General features: G+C 37.1%; 1 protein-coding gene and 1 long non-coding RNA gene across 2 annotated transcripts; both read right to left on the bottom strand.

Moving 5' to 3' along the window:
• LOC116188663 (homeobox protein HD1) lies at window positions 1–4,528 on the bottom strand. Its single transcript, XM_031518155.1, has 5 exons — window positions 3,713–4,528; window positions 3,355–3,475; window positions 1,156–1,346; window positions 898–1,029; window positions 1–571 (listed from the first exon to the last, which is right to left on the bottom strand). Exons 1-5 carry the CDS (start codon window positions 4,031–4,033, stop codon window positions 428–430), a joined length of 909 nt encoding a protein of 302 aa, XP_031374015.1. The 5' UTR covers window positions 4,034–4,528; the 3' UTR covers window positions 1–427.
• An 18,553-nt stretch (window positions 4,529–23,081) lies between these two features.
• LOC116189266 lies at window positions 23,082–26,931 on the bottom strand. The gene is made up of 2 exons (XR_004152412.1): window positions 24,338–26,931; window positions 23,082–24,197 (listed from the first exon to the last, which is right to left on the bottom strand). It is a non-coding gene; the product is annotated as an uncharacterized LOC116189266 (long non-coding RNA).

The following is a 26,931-nucleotide window of genomic DNA, read 5'->3' as shown; positions in this document are numbered from 1 at the left end:
TTTCTCTCTGGAAATGATACAAAATGCAAACCATATATATCCCAAGGGAAATTTAATTTCGACTGCAGACCGAACCAGAAATTTGAAGTACATATCCCTGAAAAGTAATTAATAGATCACTGCAAGCAATGACCTAACAGATTGACTTCCATAATGCACAAAAGTCGAGTTAATAAAGCTATTCAATAAAAGCCCCCCAGTTTTATACCTATACATACACTGTATATCAGTAAAAAGAGAGAAGAAAATTAATGATGAGTTCTTGAATCACATATTAGCTGGAGATGAGCAGCCACTGATGATTAACTTCTATCGATTTGTTGATGTTCATCTTAACTTCTATTCGACTTTCTAGCTAGTTATTGTAGTGTTAATAATACGTCGCAATCACACGAATGATCGAGCGAGTAATGTTGATGATGTACGTCTACCTCTTGCGCTTGGACTTCAAGGAAGTGACGGAGTGGGACGAGTTGTTATGCCAATTGCGCTTCCTCTGGTTGATGAACCAGTTGTTGATTTGCTTCAGCTGCAGCCCCGTCTCCTCCACCAGCTTTGCCTTGTCATCCTCCTGCATTCATTTCCAGCCATGCATGCAAATTAATTACTATCATTAACGTTACATAATTAACGAATTATCTATGAAAATAATTATTACTTATCACATCCATAAATATCTAAACATAGCTCTCATATTGATCAACCATTGAACCCGCACATTTTATCAAGCATTCCGCACTTAAATGTGTATTCTGGTTTTGTTGATCAATGCACATGACGCAGCTGAATTAATCAGAAACTGCCCATTGCCGGCTAGTGGCCAGATGCATTAAAATCAGCCTATGGGGATGCTATATTATTTGGTGCAGTTCATAATAGTTATGATCATATGCTTACAGTAGGGTAGGGCCACTTAGAGTGTTGCTGCCACCAATTCTTGAGGACCGAGGTGGTGTCACCAGGCAACTTCCCTGCCCTCCTCTTTCTCAGTATCTCCTCCCTCACATCCTCAATCTTCGACCTGAATCCCTGATGACATCCACATATACACCAAATATACGTATCATTTATATATAGCTTGCCTGCTTGACCTCTCAGCTGTGTTAATTATCAGCTGGTGTATCCAATTGACATGAAGCATATATGAGGCAATACCTGCTTGAGCTCGATCTTTAACTCCTGACGAACTCTTTCCATTAGAGACCTCTCGGATTCAGTGGGAAGGAGAGGACCAAATCCCATCATGTCGTGGCCCTCAGCTCCAGACTGATCCAATGAGTAATCCATCTGAAGATCATCCTCATCGTCCGACATTGTTGCCCCTGTCCCTTCACCTAGAGTTGCTCCTATACAAAGCAACGGTGCATAAATGTCATATATAATATTGTGTATGTGTGTCTCAATAAGAAGCTTCCTCCCATATCATATCATCACATGAAGCCATACATATATATATGTAAGAAGCCAAGAACCTATTCTGTTTAAGCTCATGTCGGGTAATTAGTGATCGATCCATGTCTTCTACATAAATAAGTTTAATATAGAATTGTCATTTTTTTTTTGTTTTGATTATAAAAGAGGCTATAGTGAAAAACTAAATAAAGGAGTGCATGAAAATATCTCTTCGCGGATTAAGCAAATACATATATTTATACGATGAAAGGAAAGATTTTTTTTTTGTCGAAATACTGGACTGAAACCCAATGTCATTAATTATTACGAACCAATTTCTTTTGGGTGAAAAAAAAAAAAGATAAATTACGGAAGGCATAATATAGGAGCGAGGACGAGCTGCAGTAGTAGCTGGAGCAGCGGAGCTGCAGTAGTAGCTGAAGCTGCAGCTAGTTCATTAATAATTATTAAAAGAAAAGACAAGCATTTTGCGAAGCATATATATATATATATATGTTTTTTTTTCACACATACATATATATATATATATATATATATAATTTTCCAAGATGACCCGGGTGAGGGTGACACCGCGTCCCCTCACTGTCGGATGCCACAGTGCGAGCGGCCCCATGCACATCCGACGAGGGGGAGAGCGTGTCCCGGTGACCGGGAATCACCGGATAAATATGGGTGAACTAAGAAACAAGAAATCACATCATATCATATTTATATGAATGTACGTACCAACAACCATGCATATTGCCGTCAAGGCTTACTTTGCAAGTAAGCTCACGAATATGAAAATGTACCAACTTCTTTAATTAAAGGGTTTTATATAATGTACAAATCACCAGAAACAAATTAAGATGGATTATTTTCCAAGAAAATTAGTGAGATGATAAGATATTCCAAGCTAACTAGTTGGTTCTGATAAATGGTATATATATGTATATATGGTTGCCTCTCCACCAAACCATGTCACCAACTCCAATTTACCAACAAATATTATATATATGATCATAAGAAACAAACATTTGCATAGATATACGCAAATATATTTTATATATATATATATATATATATATCTGTGTGTGTGTGATCTCCAGCATATTCAAAATATGCATATATGTGTGTGTGTGTGTGTGTGTATAGGTCTAAAATCTTAGCTGGCCTCTACGGCTTGCCCCTTTTCTAACAATGCCCAAACTCAACTAAAAATGTCTCGTTTGTTGCCCATTTCGGACCCGCCAAGCTCACAATAAATGTAGACTGAAAAATAAATACATTCTCTCTTCCCTTCTTTTTATTTTTATTTCTTCTAAATAACAGCTCTTGTTTCATGTGAAATCAAATAAAACAACCACTCGTTCAGACATATTAATTGAATATCTTTCGGTTGAAAACCGAAGCAAAGGCTCAAAGAAATAAGTTATCTAGCAATAATATTAAATTGGGACACAATAATCTCAACAATATCTTCTATGTGGTGCCTCGTATAACTTTATGGTACGTATATAGCTAAGGGGGATTCATATTTTGGACCTCAGTAGAAAAATGGTTTTTGACAAGATAATTTATTTAAATATATAACATAACAAATTTATACAAATATTGTTTGATTAAAAGATATGCAGTGCACACGTGGTTTTCTATTTTTATTTTTTGGCCAATGCACACGTGGTTGATTGTTTAGAAATAACAAGCATTAATTAGCTCTATCGTAAATATATCTTTACCATGATGTGATTTTGAGATCGGGCCGTGGCTCAACATTTCGTTTTATAATATTATCATAGCTACTCATAATATTTATTTGCATAAGCATTAATTTGTAAAACACTACATCTGCATAAATGAAAATACGAAAAGTCGGGCCTTTTTCCGTAGCGATTAAATTCCTTTTTTTTTTTCTACGCAGAATATTTGACATGAATATAAGGAGCGTGTGAGATTTATTACCGGTGAGAGCGTGGAGGTTGTTTTCGATCTCCCGGCAGGCCATGACAGCTTCCACAGCATGAACCCTTACATGTTGCTGCAGCTGCTCCTTGAATGAGCACAACACTATCAGATATTGTGCCTGCACATATACATATGACATGTTCATTTACAATGGGCAAAAAAAAAAAAAAGAATCAATCCCATAATTTAACCAATGATAAAAATAATAAATAAATAAAGTAGCTTGGAGGAGAAAGGGCGGTCGGCTCGTCGTGCTCGTAACCGAGAGGAGTGTCGAGTCGACGATGCTCGATTAAGTCGATATTGATTGCATACGGTGATGAATATATATAAGATGATTGATTATAGTAGTTACCAAGAAATTGTCGAGCTCTTGGCGGTCGTGAGGGGAGAGGGAGTGCTGCTGCTGGGCGGCGGCAGCGTAGGAGCGGAGGAGGTGGTGGGCCTGGGCGAGCTGAGCGTCGATGAGGGGGAGCTGGTCGATCGGGGTGGCCTCGCGGAGGCAGGCCACGTGGGCCGACATCAGCTGCTCGTACAGCGGGTGGGTGGCTATCTCCGCCTTCAGCTTCTGCAGGTCCGCCGCCGAGACCGTCCCTTCCCCGGCGGCAAGGCCGCCGATCCCCCCTCCGCCGCCGCGGCCGCCCCCCATCATGGCCAGGTGGTTCTGCTCCTGCATTCACCTTCGCCGGTGGGGGAGGGGAAACGCTAACAACAGTAGTACTATGGAGGGGAGAGGGAGTGTGGGGACCACAAGAGAGACCCCTCTTGTGGGCAAGAGGAGAAATTATGAGACCTGAGCTGGGCTGAGCTCTGAGCTCTCTGCTTGATGATGGAGGAGGGAGGAAGAAGAAGACGGGGCGGAAGGGAACAGAGGGTTGTTTGTCGCATAGAGAGAGAGAGAGTAGAGAGAGAGAGAGGGGGGGGATATTGGGATCTGAGACGGGGAAACTTTATGTACCGTTTCTGAGAGAGAGAAGCAGATTTTGCTGCCGCAGTGAAAGGGAAAATTAATTTAGCAGAAGAGAATGGAAACAAAATCCAAAAAAAAAAAAAAAGGAAGATGAATCAGAACTGAGCAGAGAGAGAGAGACAGAGAGAGAGGAGAGAAGAGAGACAAAGCTTTATATGCTATGGAATCATCATTATCAGAGGAAGGAAGGAAGGTTGAAGAGAGAGAGAGAGAGAGAGAGAGAGAGAGACAGAGGAAGGAGACGAGAAAAGGGAGGCAATTTTTATTTTAAGAAGAAAAAAAAATGACAAACAGAGATAAAGCTGTGTGTGTCCCCAGTGAGGCTGCTTGACTAACTGGATTGCTTTCTTTTCTCTTCAATTATTATTATTATTATTATTTAATTAGGGATGGATTTAAGGAGAAACGTGAAATTGTTCATATATTATGTCGAATTATCGTGAAGTTCTCTCTTTTAGTCCACTTGATTTACCGATGTTATTGTTTATGTACCTTTCCTCGAGTTTCATCCCTTGATAAAATTCCCTCTCTAAAATTGTAATTTCCTATAATTTTCTGATTTTTTGTGTTATATACATAGATTTTTTTAAAAAAATAAATTCATAAATGGATAAAAAAAGAGGATATGAAAAGTCCAATTCCCGATAATGGAACGAAGAGCATATGATATGTTACAAAATATCTCTCATCGTATTTATAAAATATCTGTATTTATAATTAATATATGTTGTTAGTTTGGATTAGAAACATGATCTTTAGTAGGTGCGAGAATAAAACTCTGTCTAGGTATAATAATATTCAACATTAGGTTAGGTAACGACGGTATCCTTATAAAATTTGTTACATATATATATATATATATATATGAGAAATTCTCAAAAGTAACAACTACAACATGGTTAAACTGAGGCATCTGAAGTATATAATTAAAGAACCTAGCTGCTTAATAATTTCAAATTATTTTCATTACATTTTTATACTTTTAATTAATTGGCTATACGCTGGTGTGCAGCGGCAGTATCGATCGGCATATTAACGATGCTGACAATTTCAATTATATGCTCTTGCAATATTTCGGTCGGAATTTGAGCTTCGACCCTCTAGTGTTTAATTAATTAATTTTTTTTAGTTGTTTTACTCATCAATCGATTCCTCCTATGTCCTGATAAACTTCATTTATAGTTAGTATCTTCATTCCAATAGCATAGAAGGTCCCACAAAGAAATACGTGCCAGGCACATTATTAGTAGTATTTGGACGGTAGTAGAGAGAAAGAGACAGACGATAATGTTGAATTAGTTTTTTTTTTGTTTAATTATAAGAAGAGAATTTGGATTAGGTAAGACACATCGCCTGATCTCTCTTTAATTAATTATTTAACTAATTTAGTTATAATGGGTTCTGTATTGCTTCCTCGTGGCTGAGTGAGTTGCTCGTTTCTCGCTCTTGCTATTTGATTTCTTGTTAAATTCCATTGACTCTCCTTATAGTTTAAAAAATAAACAGTAATACAACACTTCCTCTTTTAAAAATTAGATATTCATCACATATACGTCACATGTAAATTTGATTGACGTGGCTAGTGCATTAATATTTTCTTCTAAAAAAATTTAAAATATCTAATTTTTTATAATAAAAAATCTAAAAATTGAAGTAAAAATTACAAGGGGAAGTCGATGGTGGTGGCTCCGCCCACCAAACCCCTTCCTACCCCTTCGACAAACTCCACCGGGGTCTTGATCACCTTAGGGAAGCTCCCTAATGATATGCACCCCCTCCCCACTCTCTCTCTCTCTCTCTATTGTCAAAGAGAGAGAGGGGCCATGAGGGATTCGGTCGCCAGCTTCAGTCATCGCCCCTTGGTGGAGGTTGTAGGAGGAGGCTCCGTTGACGTCCAACAGGGGTATGGTTGCTGGCAAGGAAGCCCCTAAGATGAAAACTTCTTAGGTCACATTAGCTGAATATACACCTGGCACCTAGTCCGTAGCCACATCAGTAAAAGTAATAATGGTGAGTATCCTATTTTAAAAGGAGGAGATGTTACCGTCAAGTTTCAAAATTATAGAGGAGCCATTTAAATTACTCTTATTATCATCGTTTTCTATTCAACTTTTTCACTTGTTCTTTTGTGGAAATTTTCTTATTCTATATTTATTTAGGGAGTGCGGTACCGATTGAATAAGTGTTTATTTTATTGAGTTTTCAACAGAAGCAGTGTTTGGTAAATTTTGCCAAAACCATGTTTTGATTAATTTTTGAGGTTGGAAATGTTATTTTCTTTAGCAGATTGATAAATGCTTATAATAACTGTTTTTATTTATTCTTTAGGTTAAACATTAATTTGAATTTTAACAGTTTTAAATTGTCTTCCCCCAAACGTTTTTGCTTATTTTAAAATCATCACGTATTTTTCAATAATTACATTTTTAGCGCTTTTATTTCAGTAACAACATTTTCAAACTAAGCATTAATTTGATAGGTCATGTATTTTTATTACTATTTCCCCATATTTTTATAAGTTCATGAGTTTCTCTCATATCTGAATGCCCCAGTTATTAGGCATGACATAGGTTATTGAGTAGTATATCCATCCTAATAATTTTGTATTTTCTATTGCCGCATGGCGCCAGATTCTCTCCCTTCCCCTTTTAGAAAACTGATTTTTTTTCTGTGAAATAAAAGTAATATTTAAATCTTGTTAAATTTTTGTTACAAAGTGCTTTTCATTTTTTTTTGGGGGTGTGTGCTTAGAGATCCTCTCCTGCTCTGTCCCTACTGAACTGCAACCACTCAAGAGATGTGATGTGGACGTATCCTTAATTGGGAGCCCTTCCTATCATTAAGGACTTATGTAGAGCTATATACACATACACCCTGCTTAATCGTTTTAATTGCAATCCTGACACACTGACAAAAAGGTTTTTTTTTAAAAAAAAATAGAACCTGTTATTTACTTAAAAAAAAAGATTTCGGTTTTCTCGTTACACTCAATCTATTAATTAAAACTAATTCTTATTTAAGCACAAATTGATTCTGAACATGTTGTGCTTCCCTTTCACTTACTTATATCCAATTCCTATTTTGTTGGTAATATCAGCCAACGTGAAATGGAGTTTATCAAATTCATCAAATATCTCGTGATTAGAACATATATCTAGGCTGTTATGTTTATTAGACATTTAAAAAAAAAGGAAAGGAAAAATCACAGAGACACAAACTTTTGACAAGAGACAATTAATGATGTGTTTGGTTTTAGAGTTAAGTTGAGTTGAGTTTTGATTTTAATTTGGTTGTAATAATTGTGTTGTTGAATTATGAGAAAAAGTGTGAAAAAGTAATGAATAGTTGAGAGAATTTCGTATTAAAAATTGAATTGAGTATAATGGAGTTGTATGTGGGTTTATGTATGGGGCTCACCTTTTTGATTTTGAAGAGTTGATTTTTATTGTGTAGTGAGAACAACTACTTAAAGGCAGACATAAATAGTACTCTTTCTAGAAAAACTATTTTCTCTTTTGTTATTCATCACTTTTTATGTAACAAGACAGTGGAACAGAGAAATAAGTAATAAAAAGAAAATGCTAACAATCTTAATTAATATAATTTATTAATTATAGTACCAAAAAGTAATAAAAATGTGTCGTAACTTCTTCTTCTTCTTTTTTACTGTGAAGCTCACAATATCAGTATGAGGTTATGTTAAAACAAGCACCGGTATTTTAAAGGATACGAATTAGTTCTAATCATATACATGTATTTATGATAAAATTTATATACAATTATAAAATTTTTAACAATGCATCGGGATTCATCATGTAGGACTAAGAAGGTCCTTGGTTGCTTGACCTTTCGGATTACCACTAATAAAAATACGACAATTGGTGCGATGTTGCTCTACCACCTCACTTCTAAATATAAAAAAGACTCGCACGTTTGGAAGATCATAAGTCACATATTTAAATAGGTATATTTATTTATAGAATGAATTTGATTAAGCCTTCACGGAACTTCATATTCATTGGGAAATTAGACATTTTCGAATTTTTATGTTTTGCGACAGATAAGGGAATTTGAACGAGGAAGTTCATGAACTATATATCCAAAACGAAAACTAAGAAGGTGTGCTTTTGGAATCATGAAGTTGCTCAGCATCATATGGTAAGTGAATTATATTGTATACGTATTAGTAGGGAGATGATTTTTTTATTAAGTATATAAACCAAGATTTTATTAGGACAGTCGATGAACTCTCTATTGTTGAGAGAAGACACAGTGATGTACTGAAAAATATAGCATATAGTGTATACATATATATTGTGGTTTTTGATTGGTTAATAAATGCAATAATTATATCACTGGTATTTTTTGAATTAAGGAGGACTGATATGATTGCCATCATATTGAGATTGAGTATTGATATTATTCAACGTATCGAGGTAAGGATTGCATTCATAAAACATTATAGATGTGCATGAGAATAAACAAGCATTCACTTTTACAGAGGTTGAAATGAAAAAACAATTATGCTATAAGTTGATTGGCATTTTCAATGGTGATCATCAGTAATTTTATTAATTATAATTATTTTAGCCTGCAAATATGCGCCGACGCTTTCACCTAGTTTTATCTAATTCTTTCTCACAATATAATTGACGAAAAGGAATTTAAATTACACAAAAAAAATTTAAAGTTTTCACTATTGTTTCAATTTTGACACTACTTTTCATCTTTGACTAAAAAAATAGCTTTTGTTCTCGTTCAAATATGGCATGTTGTTTTCCTTTGGTCACATATTTTGTCTAATTGCTTATGCTGATGTAACACCGTCAAGTAGACCACGATTGGCCAATAAAAAAGTGACACGTGTAATATTATCTCTTAAAAAGTAAAAAAATAGACCCCCTTATTATTCTTAATTTTGCAAACTTGCTCAACTGTTTCCCTCTCTAGCCCCTCCCTTATGCAACTCTCTCTCCCCCCTCTTTCTTTCCCCTATGTTTCCTCCATGCGCCACCTCTTGATTATGATATTAGCGATCATAGGATTTCAGGTTTTAAGGTTTTAGAAATTCAAATTCTAAACATAGATAAATCTATTATTGAGGAAGCTCGATAGCTTAAGAGTTTTTCTTGAGTGGAAATTTTACTGTCGACCATAGCTTTTTCCTCAGAGAAAGTTTGGAGGACCCTTATTGTGAGCGGCAATGAGGACGGACAAAAAGAAAAATGGCTTTGGATCAGACATCATCAGTCTGAGAAGATCAATCATGAACTCTAGATAGCTCCTTGTTCTTGGGACGGAAAAGAGTGTTGCCATGGCAATCATGCTCAAAGGATCCGACATATGTTACACTTTTAACATAGTCAGGCAGTTATATTTTTCAAATTTCAGCTTCCAATCATCAATGAACATTATTCTAAATATTGAGATTCAACAAAATTTTCTCATGAATCAAATAATGATTCATTTCATATCAGTGGTTGCGTGGATCGACAGCTCTCACCACGTAGCTCCCCTCACCACTTGCGAGACCCTCTGATCTGACGTACACATATATTGCTAGGAGGGGGAGCTAAATACGGAAGCTGAAAGGAGAAAAAAGAGAGGTGATAGCAAAGGTGTTGGTGTCGAATGGTGAGAGGAGAGAAGAAGAGAGATGAGAGAGAGCGAATTGCATGAAAAAGGGGCTAGGAAGGGAGATAGTCGGGGCAACTGGGGTCCATTTGATGGTGTTATTATTCACATAAATAATTAGACGGAAAATGTGACGGAAGACAAATAATATGCATTTTTGAAAAGAAAACAAAAACTTGTTATGTCAAAAATGAAATGTCGTGTCAAAACTGAGACAAAAGTAAAAATTTAAAATTTTTTGTGTAAGTTGCCCTTTAAATTATTCCATTACAAATTTTAAGGCTCATGATCCATTTTTTGCAAGCATGTCAATGTTTTCTCAGACTATGCAGTGAACTCTGCACGTCTCTTGAGACAAAAATATGTGAAATTTGCAAGCAAGCATGCAAAATGAAAATAAAATATTCGATGGGGAGCGACGGTTCTTTCTTGCGAGGAAAAAGAATTGCCACCCCAAACCACCCCCACCCCAACAATTCAAAGGGACATTTGAATCAACCAATCACGAAAAAAGCTTCTTCCTTTTTCTTTTTTTTGGTGAATTGAATGAAATTAAATTAGTTGATATTATTATTTATTAGCGGGGAGGGGGAGTTGAACTGTCACTGTTCCGCCTCCTTTGGCTTTGGCCGGTGTTGCTTTTCTCAAGTCTCGGCCCTTTTTGCCTTTTTTTCTTTTCCAGGCCAAAAGGAAAAATCCATATAATAAAGTTTCATAATTTCTTCCCTACCTTCAATTTTCTTTTATTTATTTATTTATTTATTAAATTATATAATTTTAGTTAAATCCAAAACACTTTATAATCCATGCGCTCAATTTCTTTTAGATACGTATACAAGTATTGCTTCATAAGATAATCTAAATAATTCATATCCATGATGATGAAGTCAAATCGTGAAGTATGCTGTAATAAATATGATGGCATGAATTAGTATGTGTTGGTTCAAATGGTTCGACGATTATTTTCTTTAAGCAAGATTTCAAATTCGAATCTTGTGAATGAAATAATCCGCATTAGAGAGTTTTTCCCACTTAAAGGATCGACTCAATTCAAATTGAAATAATTAGGAAGCAAATGAACATTCGGCTTCCGAGGTGCACACCGAAAAATATATGATAGCATGCAGCGCGATGGCACTTGCCTTCACCTTAAATGGAGAGACTTTGGATTCGATCCTTGTCATAAAATTTCTTGTGTTTGATTATTAATTTCCATAATTTCATATTATCCAAGAAAATTAAATTAAAATCAATAATAAGAAATAAAAGAGAGGGATAAAGTGGATGGACACCGATTTGTTTGTTTGTTAGGACACAGGTGACTCCGTACCAACTCTGCAATAGTTGATGAGGGGACGTGGCATGCAACAACAGGTTGTTGTGTACGTTGTTGGGTTGGTGGGGCCACCAGTTGGAGTTAGAAGCTTGCAAGCCTTTGACTTTGACATCTGATGGGTTCATAATAACCGTTTGATCTGTCACGTCGGCAATAACTTTGACGCAACCCAACGATTTGCAAAAGTTCTCTCCTCTCTCAGCTTTTGCTACCTTTCCGTTTCTGCGTGCGCAATGGCCCGGAGGGATGAAGCTATAAGATCTAGCCATGTACTGTTAGATTGTTAGATGGCCAATAATTAAGAGTGTGTTTGGATTCGCATGTATTTTCAACTCAACTCAACTCCACTTATGTTCAATTCAACATTACAATCATTACATTTTTTATTTTTTAAATATTTTTAACCATTCAATTCAATTTTTAATATTAAATTCTCTCAACTATTCATTACTTTTTTACAATTCAACAACACAATCATTACTTAATCATTATTTTCTCTCAATTATTTATTATTTTTTCACACTTTTTCTCATAATTCAACGATACAATCATTACAAACCAATTAAAATCAAAACTCAACTCAACTCAACTCTCAATCCAAACATACCCTAAGTTTTTCATGTAAAATGATTTTGTAAGCATCTATACGTGAACCAGTATGTACCAGTCGGACATAAATATGCGTATATACGTTATATAATGAGACAACTTTTTTTTTTCGGTGTGAACTCTGATATTTGAAAGTCAAATTGGACCTCAATTAATTTAGTCAAGCCGGGTCGACTCACTAAGGGATAAAGCTTTCATATCATTAATTTTCTACATTCACAAGAATTCAAACCCAAGACATTACTTAAGCGGAACAAACATCAAACCGCTAAAATCAACCCATGTTGGTATATAATGAGATAACTTGTTCAGCATTTTAAAATAGTATTCGTTACTTAGCATATAAAACTAACCATATTAGAATGTTCAATTTGTGTCATAGTTACTCTAGAATTTGATGTTGCGTTTGATTTCAGAGTTAAAGTAACTTTCACTTTGATTTTGATTTTGATTGTGGAAAATGATAAATGTGATGGTATTATAAATTTGACTTGGAAAACGTGTGTTTTTGTTGTGTAGTGGGTAGAGTTAAAATCAAAATCATGATTCTAAAATCAAACTATCAAACCAAACAAGCCTAAATCATCGCGACCCTGATAAGACTTCATACAGGAATACCATCCATCCGCCAATCTATAACTAGAAAACTACTAATAGCAAGCAAGTTCGACAAAAAATGGAGATATCTTCCCACCCTTATACTCTCTAGCCTCCAAACAAGGTCTGAACCCCTGGCCTGAAATTTGAAATATCAGTGAGTCACCAATTGAGTTACCACCTCATTGGTTAGCGACCTAAATGCTCAGTAATAGTAAACCTACAAAACATAAGCTAATAACCAATCCGTCCTAAATTCAAACCCCTCGTCGACTATAAGGATTCTATTCCCTTTGTTCCAAGCAGTCTATAGCTCAAACTTCTAACATATAATTAAAAGTGAATCTCTATATTAGAGCAAAATGTATGGATTCTTTGGCGTGAATCCTAATATTCGGATCTCAACTAATTCAATTTGGGCAAGATTGACGCATTGAAGGGTAAAATTCTCCTGCGTTAATTTTTTCTATTAATAGGATTCAAATCCGAAATCTTATTTTAAAGGGAACAAATGTCGAATTATTTGAACCAATTTACGTTACCACAAAATATATACGTTTGAACGTTTGACTAGTGTTTCGTGGTGGTTGGGCCAGTTTTAGAACGAATTTGGAAGTAGGTCCAACGGGGTAGGAAGCAATTTTTGGTGGGTTCACAATCACTGGAGTTGAACTTAAGCAAAAGCCATGAATGAAAGGATTGAGTTAAGGTCCTCCTTGGTATGTGCTTGCGTACGTAAGAGACAATGAACCAATTTAAAAACGTTGTCCTTTACGTTGATTTCTAGAACACATAGTTAATCAAAATATATACTTAAGGCGCGGCTAGCTTCATATCGAACATATAGAATATCTATATATACATATATACAAACTTATATATAATACTAAAGGTTAAAAATCACCAACACTTTTTTCTCAAATTTAGCATGAACATTTTTAAATGATACGTAAAATCACCAATTCACCTTTCGTTATCAAATCTAGCATTCTATCAATCTTCCCGTTAATTTTAACGGATTTTACTTAACGGAGCCACGTGGTACATTTGAATTGGATGAGTGGATCCCACTGGATTTATTAATGATTAATTATTCTAAAAAAAAGAATAAAAAAAGAATAATCGGAAGGAAAGAGAGGAGGGGGTTGGAGGCCATGGTGGCCTCAATCGTAGCCGCTACCTCCCCAGTCTGGGTCGGCAGCAACCTTTATCGTTGCCAGCTACCCCAATTGTAGGGGGGTGGGGGTGGTTCCGTGATCGAGGCACCACTAGCACCAATCGAGAGCAATCCCAAAATTAGGGGTTTTCTCGATTGGAATGGGTGGGCCTCCATCCCGGTTGCTACCCCCCAGTCCGGGTCGGCGGCAACCGGGGCGAAAGGGGGGTGGCGGCGATTGCGGTCAAGGCCCCACTAACTCCAATCGAGAGAACCCCCAATTCCGGGGTTCTCTCGATTGGGGCGTGTGGCGCCTCGATTGCGACCGCCATGCCCTCAATCTGGATAGCCGGCGACACGCGATCGAGGTTACTGTGGCCACCAACTTCCTTCGATTTTTGTTTTTGTAATTTATTTATTTATTTTTAGAATAATTAATTATTAAATAAATCCAGTGGGATCCACTCATCCAATCCGAATGGGCTACGTGGTGCCGTTAAGTAAAATCCGTTAAAATAAATAGGAGGATTGACAGAATGCTAGATTTAAGAACGAAATATGAGTTGGTGATTTTACGTATCATTTCAAAAAGTTTGTTCTAGATTTGAGAAAAAGTGCAAAGTTGGTGATTTTTTCAGCAATTAACCCTAATACTAATTATATCCAAATATTTTTAGGAATTTTGATCAATTCATATATTACAAATACGTTAGAAAAGCAAAAGAAAAATAGTGATGTAACGTTTTCAAAATTATCATCTTTCCAATATGAAAAAATTAATAACTATAACTTTTTTCATTGCACTTGCTTTCCTATTATCTTTTATTGCTGTGGGTAATATCTTTAGATTTTGATCTTTTGTTGTACTTTACAATAGTTCTCTTAATTGAGATTTTTGATGAGTTATTAAAAAAAAGTTTTGACGATAATATTTATTTTAGAAGAAAATCAAATTTCACTAAATGTTGTGCTATTCTTTGTCAAATCTCATACATTAAATTTCGTGAATTTGAATAATTTTAGCTAAAATGAATCAATTATTTCCATTTGAGATTTACTTAATTGAACTTATATAAGATTGGTAATAGTTTTAAAACATCATGAAATAAAATTTAAAATTATATAATTACAAATTTTCTTTATTTTCCTAAGATTACGAATATTTATTTACTATTAAAATAACAAATAACAATAATTATTCGAATTAATGTATTCTTCATTTTCATATTTACTACTATTATTTATAATAGTATGTCATATTAATTAATTTGTACTTAACATATTAATCTATGAATTACAATGTATTTACTATTAGACCCCATTTATTATACAACATTGGTGATAAAATTTACATTGAATTGGCATTGGCATTGATGGTAAAAATACTATTATGAGATCATTTAATACAAATAACCAGTACTTTATCTTTTATAGCTAATTTATTAGTGTTGGGTGGTGAAAATCAATACTTTTTATTATCATAGTTAACAATTCAAATTATTGGACGTAATTTATTTCTTTGCATATGTATAATATCTCTCTACTAAAACATATTGACCATAAGGCATATGTCCATTCTAATCCATTAATTGTAGTCATATATATATATATATATATATAAAGTTAGCTGAAAATTGTACAATTTAACTAAAATGACTCATTTATTTCCATGAGAGATCAAAGTAAATATTTATTTTAATAAAATCTGATACAATTATTTATGTTTTGAGGATAACTGAAAAAAATTACATTTCTATTTTTTGGGTATATATGTATTAATTGTATATATATTTTCAATTATATCACTATTTATCTGCGTTTATTTCATGTAAGTATATCATTAATATAGTATTTATTTTTTTGAGATAATATTTTTTTTAATTTTGAATATTATTTACATATTTACCTTTATGATCTTACAATATTTTAAAATTACATTTCAAACACAATTTAATATGTGGGATACAACGTTATATATATATTTATATGTGTGTATATATATTTATATAATTGTACATCTGTACTTGTCACATCTCTATATTGAAAATCATCGTGGCTAATGTAACCCAAAAAAGAAAAAAAGAAAAATCATCATGACTAAAAGTGGGAGAAGTCGTTTTCTTTTCTAAGCTAGTCCATATTTGCGGCTATTAGTTACCAAATAAGAAAATAACTAATTAAGATATGAATTAAGGAGACAATTATTGGCTAATACTTCTTATGACTCCAGATATTAGGTAAATTACTTCATCATGACTGAACGAAAAGATATACATGATCTACAAAGCATCGATGAACCTTTTTTTTGTTTGATAAATAAGATAGGGGGTTATATTAATGCATAAAAGGTATATCGAGGTTTGGATAACCCTCAAACAATCAAAAGGAAGGAAAATTTGACTTATTGTCAAGTTGGCTTAAGTCATGAGCTTGAGAGTTATCTAAGCGTGGAGTCCAAGTACATTTCCAGTCCCATAAAAGAGCTAATAATCTAACGATATCGGAGACTAAAGGTTTGATTTCCCAAGGGGAACAATGCGAAAAGATGATAGCGTCGATTAGCAGCAGGGCATCTGACCTAATCCAAATCTTTCGCCATCCTTGGTCAAGTGCCACAAAGATTGCGAGCAAGACTGCCCGGGCTTCAGCTTGCAGAGGAGAAGTCATCTCTGCTTTAGAGATCCATGAGTGTGATATGGGCATGTTTGGTTGGCTTCTAGTTCCTGCGAGGCTAGCGTTCTCTGTGGTCCATGCAGCATCAGTGTGTATGAAGTTCCACTCTTCAGAGAGACTGTTTGCTTCCTCTTCACGCTGGCCAATTCCCGAATTGGGCTCAAAATGAGGCAGTGGTGACTGACAGGTGTTGTATTCTGTGAAAGCGCATATGATGCTGCGAAGGCAGTCGGATAGGCCTGCAATGCGTCCTGCAAATAAGACAACATTTCTTAGAGACCAGAGATGATATAAGATGATGGATCCATAAAGAGAAAAAGGTAAGCTGTTGGTCAAGTGGCGAGAAATGTAAACAGGAGGATTTGCAATGAAGTTGACAATATCAACGAGTGCTATGCATGGGATTGCTTCAGCGCATATATCCCATGGCGATTCCCTCCAAGTAACACGATAAAAGATGCATTCTCGGAAGAGATGTGCAAAGTTATCAGAACTGGTACAACATCGATGAACCTGATATAGAATATAGTAGGGGCTCGATTCACCAAAATCACAAGGGGTTGATAGAAAAACTCAACAATGATCAGGGCTTTTATTTTGTCAAGCTTTTCTACGCACCGTTCAAGCTTGTAGTCATGAAGGGCCTTTCTAATTTCCTATTTCTCGCATTGTCTTGCTCGGGCCAAATCGAGCTTTAGAAGCCGATTTTAGCCAAAACATGCTTATCTTTTTTATCGTTAAAGGCCGGGATAATACAAGGACTAACTCATTCATCGAAGTTCATGTAATGCCTTGGTCACGTTTTGTCGGTCCAAACCTATTCTCTCATTTAGCTAGGTAATTGATGCGAATATTTATTTATATGATATCGCGAAATTAAAGCTTTGAAATCTTCTAATAATTAATAAAAGTTCGCAGCTACATTAGTATATTATCGAGGATGAATTTAATTAGGAAAAGGAAGTTATTAATTGAGCTTGAAAGATTAAGCCAAATTAATTAACTAAAATAGAAAACGAATTAAAGATGTCATTTACGAACTTTTGACACAGTTTTCGATGAAATCATGAGATGTACTCAGTCTATTATTTAATACTATACCTTGTTCGAACTCTGATTTATCATAATCATAAAGTGCTTTCAATGATCTAAGATATTTTAGATCTGATTAATTGAACCAAATCTCCTAATTATTGGGGGGAAAAGAAAGGAAAAAAGGGAGAAGAAGTTGAGGGAGACGTATGGCAAGCATATGTAGGGATAGGGAGTGGGGTCACAGTCACAGCTGTTGGCCTTTGTCGCCTTCTCAGTCTTAAGACTGCGACCTACGTTTAGGAAGGTGCCCCTTCCCTCCAATTCCAAAAATTGAATCTATAATCAATAATAAACACTTCAAAAGTAGTGCTCGAAAGGAAAAATAAATACATAAATAAGTAAATAAGGACAACATATTGCATCTAATTAAACTGGTCCGTGTGCTTAATAACAAGCGTATGTATCCCATTTTTTATTTTGCTGTTTTCTCAAGTGATGTTTAGTGTATTATCATTTGAAATTACTGATAATTTTAAATTCTCATTGAGATAGATATTCACTTTTAAAATTATCGGTAATGTTCATTACCATGTTTGGCATAAACTGATAATGTTATACATTATTGATAATCTTGCTGGTAATCTAGATAGACACATTTCCTACTAGTAAAGTGTACTACCAGCTGAGGGGGAAAGTGGATTACTTTGGGATCTAGATTAGTACTTATATGATTCAGTCAAGAATGATAATCTAGTGCTCTTAAAATCATGTTCTTAGTAATTCACATGAATTATCTCGTACCAAATGCCCTCTTAATTTCTTATAATTTGTCAGACTTTCGTATAATTTTTTTCTTAGTATCATATAATATATGTCCTTACGTTTTTTCCTCTTATTTGTAACGATTTGTTTTGTGTGTTTTATCCTCCTTTAAAGTATGCTCATCTAACTTTTTGTTTTTGTGGATATTACCAATATCTTCAATCTATTTGATAAGATACACGCTATTCGACTTGGTTTTGATCATGATTACGATGTGTTTTTAATAAGTTTAAAACTAATCGTCTAAAAGTAAGTAGATATTTATTAGCTCTCAAAATTTCAAATATCATCATGTACTCTTTCCTTTTCAATTTCTAACTTAAGGAGTTTATATGTAGCATTAGATATGAAAATTTCACTTTTACTTATAAAAGGTTATTACGCCAGATATCTCATGGTATCACCTGTTTCTCGAATCTATCTCATGATTTAAAAATTCTCCAGAAATGTCCATGGTTTACATCTGGTTTCAAATCTATCATGGCGTTAATTTCTCCATTAACATTTAACGACGTTGCTAGCGTGAAACGTAAGTGGGCCTATTCTAGTCACTGTGGCTCTTTATCCAGGATAGATTTCAAACAAATTAAAATTATGGGATAGATTTGAGAAAAAATTAAAATTATGGGATAGGTTTGGAGTTTATTTACGTTTTATTAATGGATAATTTGACGGCGGGATAGATTTGGAATAAGATGTAAACCATAAGTCTTTTTGAGTAATTTTTAAAGAATGAGATAGATTTAAAAAAAGGGTAAAACCATAGCATACATGGCGTAATAACTTCTACTTGTAAAAGAAGTATATAGATTTTTTATTTTGAAGTAAAATTCATCCTTAATAATATATAAAAGTTTACCAGTTGTTTCATTATAGAGTTAAGTGGTATTATCAGTAATCTTCTCTTTCATTACACATTTTAAATTTTTTATTTGAAAAAGTTATAAAAAAATATAATTGATGTTTCTCCTACTTTATACAACTTTTTCTACTTGAAAATCGACCGTTCATTTGACCCACTTCATCTTACTCTTTCACTTGCTTCATTATTGATACTTCTTTTCTCATATTTTTCAACCAAAAGTTACTACAAAAGATTAACAAAAAAATCTTCGTCGATTCTTTTTATAATAATTTGACATCACTAGATCAATACTGTCTTAAATTTTTAAAGTTTCATTATTATTGATAACTTGAATTTGGTATTTCTTTTGAATTAATGACTGTCATGTACTAAAAATAAACTTTTGTGTAAAGAAAATTTTAAATTTTAAATTTTTCGTTTTTTTTATCCATAATCAAATAAATTTAAGATCGGATAAAACCACAAGATTTGCATTCTAAAACAACAATTAAAAGAGTAGGTCTTGCCCCCTGTGAAGCGAAGCTCCTACTCAAGTATCAAATAAAACTGGAAGAACGAGGAAACAAAAGTTATAAGTCAAGCTGTGATCATGGAGGTACAATCGATACGAGTCATGGAAGCATTATCCTATCATCGATCTATCCCAAGATATTATTATGGGTGACCAACTGCTCGATAATCATGAGATTGTGTAGCAAAGATGACCACATTAATATTTGTTACGTGATGAATATATATGTCCAACATGTATAAATATGTATAAGAAATAACTTTATAATTGTAATTGATTTTGTTCATCATAATACGTGCAATGATTGCGTGTTATTATATTTTCGGGTACTCTGGTTTTCTTGGAGGAAGAGAGAAAATAAAGAAGTGGTAGTAGGTGGTCCCAAAAGAGGCATGGGAAGCACAAAAATGTTGGACTTGTTGCTTTCACATTTACAAATTTAGGAAAAAAAAATATTACTTTTAACCCATTAATTTTTTGTGCTTTTCTGTTTTCGTCCACTTTTTATTTTATTTTCTATTTTCACCCACTACTTTGATTCATTTTCTATTTCTCTCCTTCAATAACTTTTATCATTAAATAAGCTAAGTGGGATGTCCATGTAATAGAAATAAGAATGCAAATGATGCATGGCACATGCACAGTCCTACACTAGACCCTGACCCTAACCTTTACGTACGATTATCTTCTCCTCTCCATTTCGAACAGTGCCATCTGTTCAACCGTGTTCCCATCCTCTTCTCTCTTCTCTCTTCGTTGATTTGCTCTACAGTGTGAATATGAGAAGATTTTGAGACCTTAATTGCTTCTTACCTTCTCTTTGAGTTTGAGAAATTTCAAGCCTTAATGGATCTTAATCTTCTCTCTGTTCAAATGTGTTCACCTGCTCTTTCTGCTTGTTTCTTTGTTGAGCAGTGAATTTGAGGAATTTTGAGGCCTGCATGCTTCTTATATGTCTATGAGAGAAGTTGGGCCAAAGTTGGGTCAAAATTAGAGTTTGGTTTGACGAGTTTGTGGCAGAATTTAGATGAAATTAGGTTCAATCTTCTAAGCTAAGAACAAAATGAGGTGGAAACAAATTGTGTCGATGAATCTAAACCCAAGTGGGATAATTATATGGGTTTGTGTTAGGAAAATCAAAATTCATACTTTGTTTCATTTCTTTATTTAAGAGAACTTATTTCTTTGTAAATCCAATGCAAATTGTTTCTGTCGATTTTTTTTAAAAGAATCATCCTTCCTCTTCCTCGTACCACTCTAATCCGTCACCGTCTATCCCTCCAAGGATGAGATATATTTTGGATGGGCCCCACAATTTTGTACGAGTCAGCTTAACTTAATGGTAAAGGTTACAAAAGTAGGAAAAGAAAAAACTCATCAAAGGTATAGGACGGACCAAAATAGAAAAGTTGCCAAAGTTAATGGGTTAAAAGTATATTTTTCCTTATAATTTTTTTTTTTCTGATTTCAAAGAAGAGAAGAACTGAACAAGAATAGTACCTGACCTTTCCCTTTCTCTCAAGTCTGTCTTTTGATCCACCCCTTCATATTTTCTCTCTACTTCCCTACATCCCCCCCCCCCCCCCCCCCCCCCCCCCCCCCCCCCCCCCCGCGCGCGCGCGACCACCCAAAAGTCAATGCTTAACACTTGCTCGATTAGTTGGTTTGCCCTATTGCCCCTCGAATAAATCGAGCACTGACCAAGATACAAAAATGTTTACACTAAATTTATGCACTTAGCGATAATTGCGGAACTCATGGGGGACATGATGGATAAGATAGATTTTATGAGTATAATTGGACTCGAGAGAATAGCTCGTGATCATTTCGTTGTGCAAGGAGAATGGCCCATGACCAAAGCCCAAGACAAGACCCGATCTAGGCCTGCGGCATGACCCAATTTTGGACAGCTGTGTGGAGATTGGGTGGCACAAGGAAGGAAGTTGCGGGTCATTTCCAAGCTAAGGTGAGAATGAATATGGACTCGTCTGGAGATGGCAAGAAAGGATATATCATTGGTGCTCAATTGCACATTTATTATTATGCACTTGAAGCTCAAGACAGGGGAAAGTTATCCCATGCACAAGATATATACATAAAGCTCCAAATAGGAAATTTAATATATTGCATGAGGCTAACTTGCAGAGAACCAAGATATTGAGACAAAAGGCGTCCAAGGTATTTCTTGAATGAGAGAAGAAAATTATATAGAGGGTTGACTTCCATGTAAGAGTATGCATGGAAGATAATATTGGAAATAGATGGACGAGTTTTGGATTGACATGATGTTGCCTTTCATATGTGGATTTCCTTATCTTAGTTTTGGCAATTAGGAATAATGGAGATTTATCTCCAAAATTACTAGACTATTTGTTTCTTTTATTAGTCTTAGATATTTAGGCAATAAGTGGAGATGATATCTCCAAATGGGCAAGTAATTTCTAGGATAGTCTTCTTCCTATTAGATGTTTCCCGATTACAGTATCTTGGGCTCTATCCTAGGTCAAGTCTATATATACCGGTTCAGTATTCATTTGTAGCTTTCCTTTGATACAACTACAAAATATGCATTTTTAATATATCTTTCGTTCCTTCATCCTTTACTTTTCTTATATCTTTATATTCCTTGCACTGCACCTTACATATCTACTTTTCCCGAACTTCAATACCATGCAGCTTTAATTCCCGTGCAACGCCGATCCTTTGGCACTTGCCTCTTTTGCCCTTTTTCGAGCTTCTAGGCAATGAACGAGCTTTCATTCGAGTTTAGGTTTTCAGACCTAGGTATGGTTTCTATTGGCTTTGCTAGGCCGAGCTCCGCATGCTACGAATCTTCTGGGGTTCGTAGTTGCATTACTCTCAGGACCGACTTTCGGGTCGTCCATTCTATCGAGTCGGGGGTTCTGACCTAAGGTTCACATCTTTCGACTTACCAAATAGCCGAGACCCACATCCAGCCTCTTCATCAGAGTTTAGGGTTCCAGACTTAGGCTAACATCTCTCAGAGGCCAGTATTTGTTACAAGCTAGCTCAAGTTAAGGTCGGTGTCCCTCACAGATTGAGGCTCAACCTTTCGAGCTAAGGCCATGACCGTTATCCTCCAGGCCGCCTTCCTATAAGTATCGGGCTACTTAATCACACGTACGCTTGGGAGGATCGAAGCGGCCTTACCCTCGAGGTCGCGACATCGTATGAAGCTCATCATCATCAACAGTCGATCAATATCACTATCACTATTTAGAAACCCAACTGTTGACTAGACCTGTGGATCTTAGGGGCCGTTACACTTTACGCTCTAGCACGGTGTGGTGAGGACGGCTGGTGGTTTCGCCCTACGCACTCTTAGGACAGTGCCCTGGCACGCTTGGCAAACTCAACACCAACACGCATCACCCGGAGAGTATAATTCACAATCTAGGCAAAATAATTGTCCGGCACGCCCGGTGGGACCGTGCAGTGATTTCGTGCCCATATTGACCCATACTGCGAAGAAGCATGCATAAATAGCTTCTCAAATCCGGGACTATGAAGAGCTGAGTGATATTAAAGAATCCCACGACAATACAGTCGAGCACCACATAGCCGGTTATAGTTCGGCTAAAGATTATCCAGCTGTCGCAAGGAAAGGAAATCGTCAAGATGGATACAATCGCCACGAAGGAACATCAGAAGTTCATCCAATTTTTTCAGCCCCATGCAGTTCAACCAACCTCAGCCAGCTCAGGCCGGCCTGAACTATCCAGCATACCTGTACAAGCATTCTTCCTATGGGTCGTCGCCTCACAAGTCAACGGTCCTTTCTTTTTCTACTTCAATATATAGCATGCCCAAGGCGCAAGTAACATACTTGCTGCTGGCTCCTTTCGTACGTCAGGCAACAAGCCATTCTTCGTCACCTACAAGTGATTGGTTGTCACAGCCTCGACTGGCCTCTAACCTGTGACAGCCGCAGTCAATCTCTACAATATCTCAGTTGCAATAATTGAGGCCGACCCCTCATGACCAGTCAGTGCATCCTCAGGGCAATTCTATAGAGCAGCCTCAAGCCAACAAGTGCTTCAGTTTTAACCAACCAGTTACTTATCGCAACCAACGTTCGCCCCGCCGACTGCTTTCATGTCTCAGCCTCTACATCAAGCAGTGGCTGAGATTCCGCCCTCATCATTTCAAGATTTTGGGATTTGGTAATCGGTTCATGAAGTACCATCTTCAGCGCCACGGGAAGGTCAACAACTTGGCCTACAGTATATGCAGCCGTTGGTCAGCCAATCGACAACGTATGAGCCTCAATTTCCCATGCTACCAGCCTCGAGTACTTTTCATCCAGCCCCTCAGCTTATATATCAAGATTGCTAGAGGCTGGAACCAACAAGCCAAAATACCATGTTTGTCAACTAGTTTACAGAGCAACTGATTTAGCAGCCGCAACACCAGAACCAGCAGCCCCAGCATTACCAATTGGCCCCAGCTGCATTCCAGGCATATCAGTGGCAGTCTTTACAAGGGCCACCGGTTGCACAAACCATCTAATAAAGGCTACAGTCGTTGCAGCATCAGCTAGCCACAGCTATACATATGCAGAGGCTAGTTGACTATGTTCAATCGCCTTCGATCTAGATGGGAACATGTAGCCTACAGCAACAAAAGGCAGAGATGTGCTCAAAATTCGAGGGTCTTACCGTTGAAGAGTTAAAACAAGAGATTAGAGAAAAAAGAAGAGTTCTTCGAGATATATAAGCCAGGCCAACGGCCGACAAAGCTTCAACAATCACCTCCGTTTACACCAAAGCAAGTCCCACCATCCCCATTGTCGCCACCAAAGGGAAAGCTCAATCAAGAGTCTCTCACTCGACAATCAAATAGTTGCGCAGGGTAGGCTAACCAACAGCTCTCCCCTTTGCAGGCAGATGCGACTAAACCTTTGGCCCCAAAGTTTATTGATGTGGCCAAGACATCGATAGTCAAATCAACCACAAAAGAAGGGAGCAAAGAAGTTCCTGATTCAGCATTGAAGCAGCACAAGAGGTCGGCCTCTCTATCGCCTAAAGGCCAACCTAAAGTACCGTATCTTTTGCCCCCTGTGAAAGCTGCATCTTCGCATTCATCCTAACTCTACCTAGAGGTTAAAGATCTCCAGCGTCAAGATGGCGCCGATGTTATCGAAGAGGCCTTACCCTATGAAAAGGCTAAGCAAACTCTTGACCGAGAGCTGTCCCGCTACAAAATTGTAGATTCTACACATACCGTTTTAGAGGCCGGTTTGATTAAAGTCTTCGTTGATGAGTCAGCCTCGGGCAATCCAACATGTCGACCAAGCTAGAATGATGAGGAAAGGTCCGTGGAGAAAGGCTTGCCTTTATCATCTTCAGCCCGTTAAATGCTAGGGCGAATTCGCCCAAAGAAAATGGCGGTGATCATGAATCTGACAAATTCTCGCAACATTTCAAGCTTCAAGATGATATTGAGGATTTTTCGCATGCCGCCTCAAAGGTTGACGTGATCAAAGCCCTTATTGATGAGTTAACGACCGACATCCCGTCAAGGCCAACAGCCAATGATAAAGACGAAAAATCAAGGCACAGTTTTTGCAAACAAGGCCAAACCTCTAGCAGCAAACAATTCTGTTGGAGAGGGCGGGCCCCTAGCCTCTAGTTCAGTAGTGAAGCTCACCTCCAGTTCAGTAGCCAGTTCAGGCTAGCTCTTGGCCATCAATTCAGCTAGTTCCTCTATTGGCAAGGCCAAAGCATCGGTTGTCATCTCAAATGGCACAGTAAGATTGAAAGGTGAAAGGGTTATGGCCAGGCAAGGGCTACAAGCATCTCCTGCCACAATCGAAGCACACATGATGGAGGAACACTGGTTCCAAGTTTCATCAACCTTCGACTAAGACTCAAAAGCGTCGTGAACAACGACGTCAACGAGCCGGTAGATTTATGGCTGATCAGTCAACATCTATTACTATCTTGCAAGGCAACGTGGTCAAACCTCTAGTAGCCACCAATTCTGTTGCAGAAGCCTAGCCACTGGCCTCCAATTCAGCAGTCAAGTCAGCCTCCAGTATAACAGCTAAGCCATTGGCCCCTAGATCAACAGTCAGGCCAACTCAACTACTGGCTTGCAGTTCAGCAGAGAGGCCAACTCAATCATTGGCCACCAATTCACCAAGTCTAACCAAACTATGGGCCACTAGTTCTGTTGGCATGACCAGATTAGAAGCCAAAGGAGTTCCGAGGAGGCAAGGCCAATTAGGCTTCCAGCCTTAACCCCAAAATATGAACGGAGGAGAATCACACAATCGAGAGACTTTCGGCCAATAACTCGAACTCAAAAGCACCAAGAGCAACGGCGCAAACAAGCTGAAAGAGTATTGGCTGCTCAATTAGCCAACTCCAAGGGGAAATGCCCTTATCCCCTGCAAGCGGCGATCCAAGACTTGAGAGGCACGATAAGGCCATGCCCACTTCTACGAAGAGACGTACTAAAGAGTTCAGCCATGGCACCGACCATCCTCTAACTAGTTCATCCTCTAACTAGGACACAATTTCGATACCTACCTCTTCTACCCCTTTTTGTGCTTTCGGGCAAGGGACGGGCTTCCGCCCGAGCTTAGGTTTCCAGATCTAGGTGCGGTTTCTCTCTGCTTTGCGAGGCCAAGATCCACGCGCTACGAATCTTCCGAGGTTCGTAGACGCATTACTCTTAGGATCGACTTTCGGGCCATCTATTCCATGGAGTCGAGGGTTCCGACCTAAGGCTCACATCTTTCAGCTTACCGAATAGTTGAGACCCACATCGAGCCTCTTCATCAGAGTTCAGGCTTCGAAGCTGAAGCAGCATCTCTCAAAGGCCAATATCTACCATAGGCCAGTTCAGGTTGAAGTCGCTGTCTCTCACAAATTAAGGCTCAGTTTTTCAAGCTAAGGCTGTGACCATTATCCTTATGGCCGACTTCCAAGCAGCCAGGAACTACAAATATTGGGCTACTTAATCACGCGCATGCTTGGGAGGATCGAAGCGGCCTTATCCTTGTGGTTGCAAGTTGCAACATCGTTTGAAGCTCATCATCATCAACACCCGATTGACATCACTATTACTATCTTAGAAATCCAGTTGCCGACTAGACCTGCGAACCTAGGGGCCATAGCACTTTACGCTCGAGCACAGTAAGGATGGCTGGTGGTTTCGCCCTACGCACTCTTGAGACAGTGCTTTGGCACGCTTGGCAAATTCAACACCGCCATGTGTCAGCCGGAAAGTGTAGCTCACAATTTAGGCGAAACAGGAAACTTAACACAACCATGTGATTGATCTTATCAAGAAGCACGCAAAAAGTGTGGTTAGAAATCAAGACTCGGGCTAGGTCGTT

The sequence above is a fragment of the Punica granatum genome, chromosome 1, assembly GCF_007655135.1.
Source record: "Punica granatum isolate Tunisia-2019 chromosome 1, ASM765513v2, whole genome shotgun sequence".
Lineage (NCBI taxonomy): Eukaryota > Viridiplantae > Streptophyta > Magnoliopsida > Myrtales > Lythraceae > Punica > Punica granatum.
This window is presented reverse-complemented; position numbering and strand designations above follow the sequence as displayed.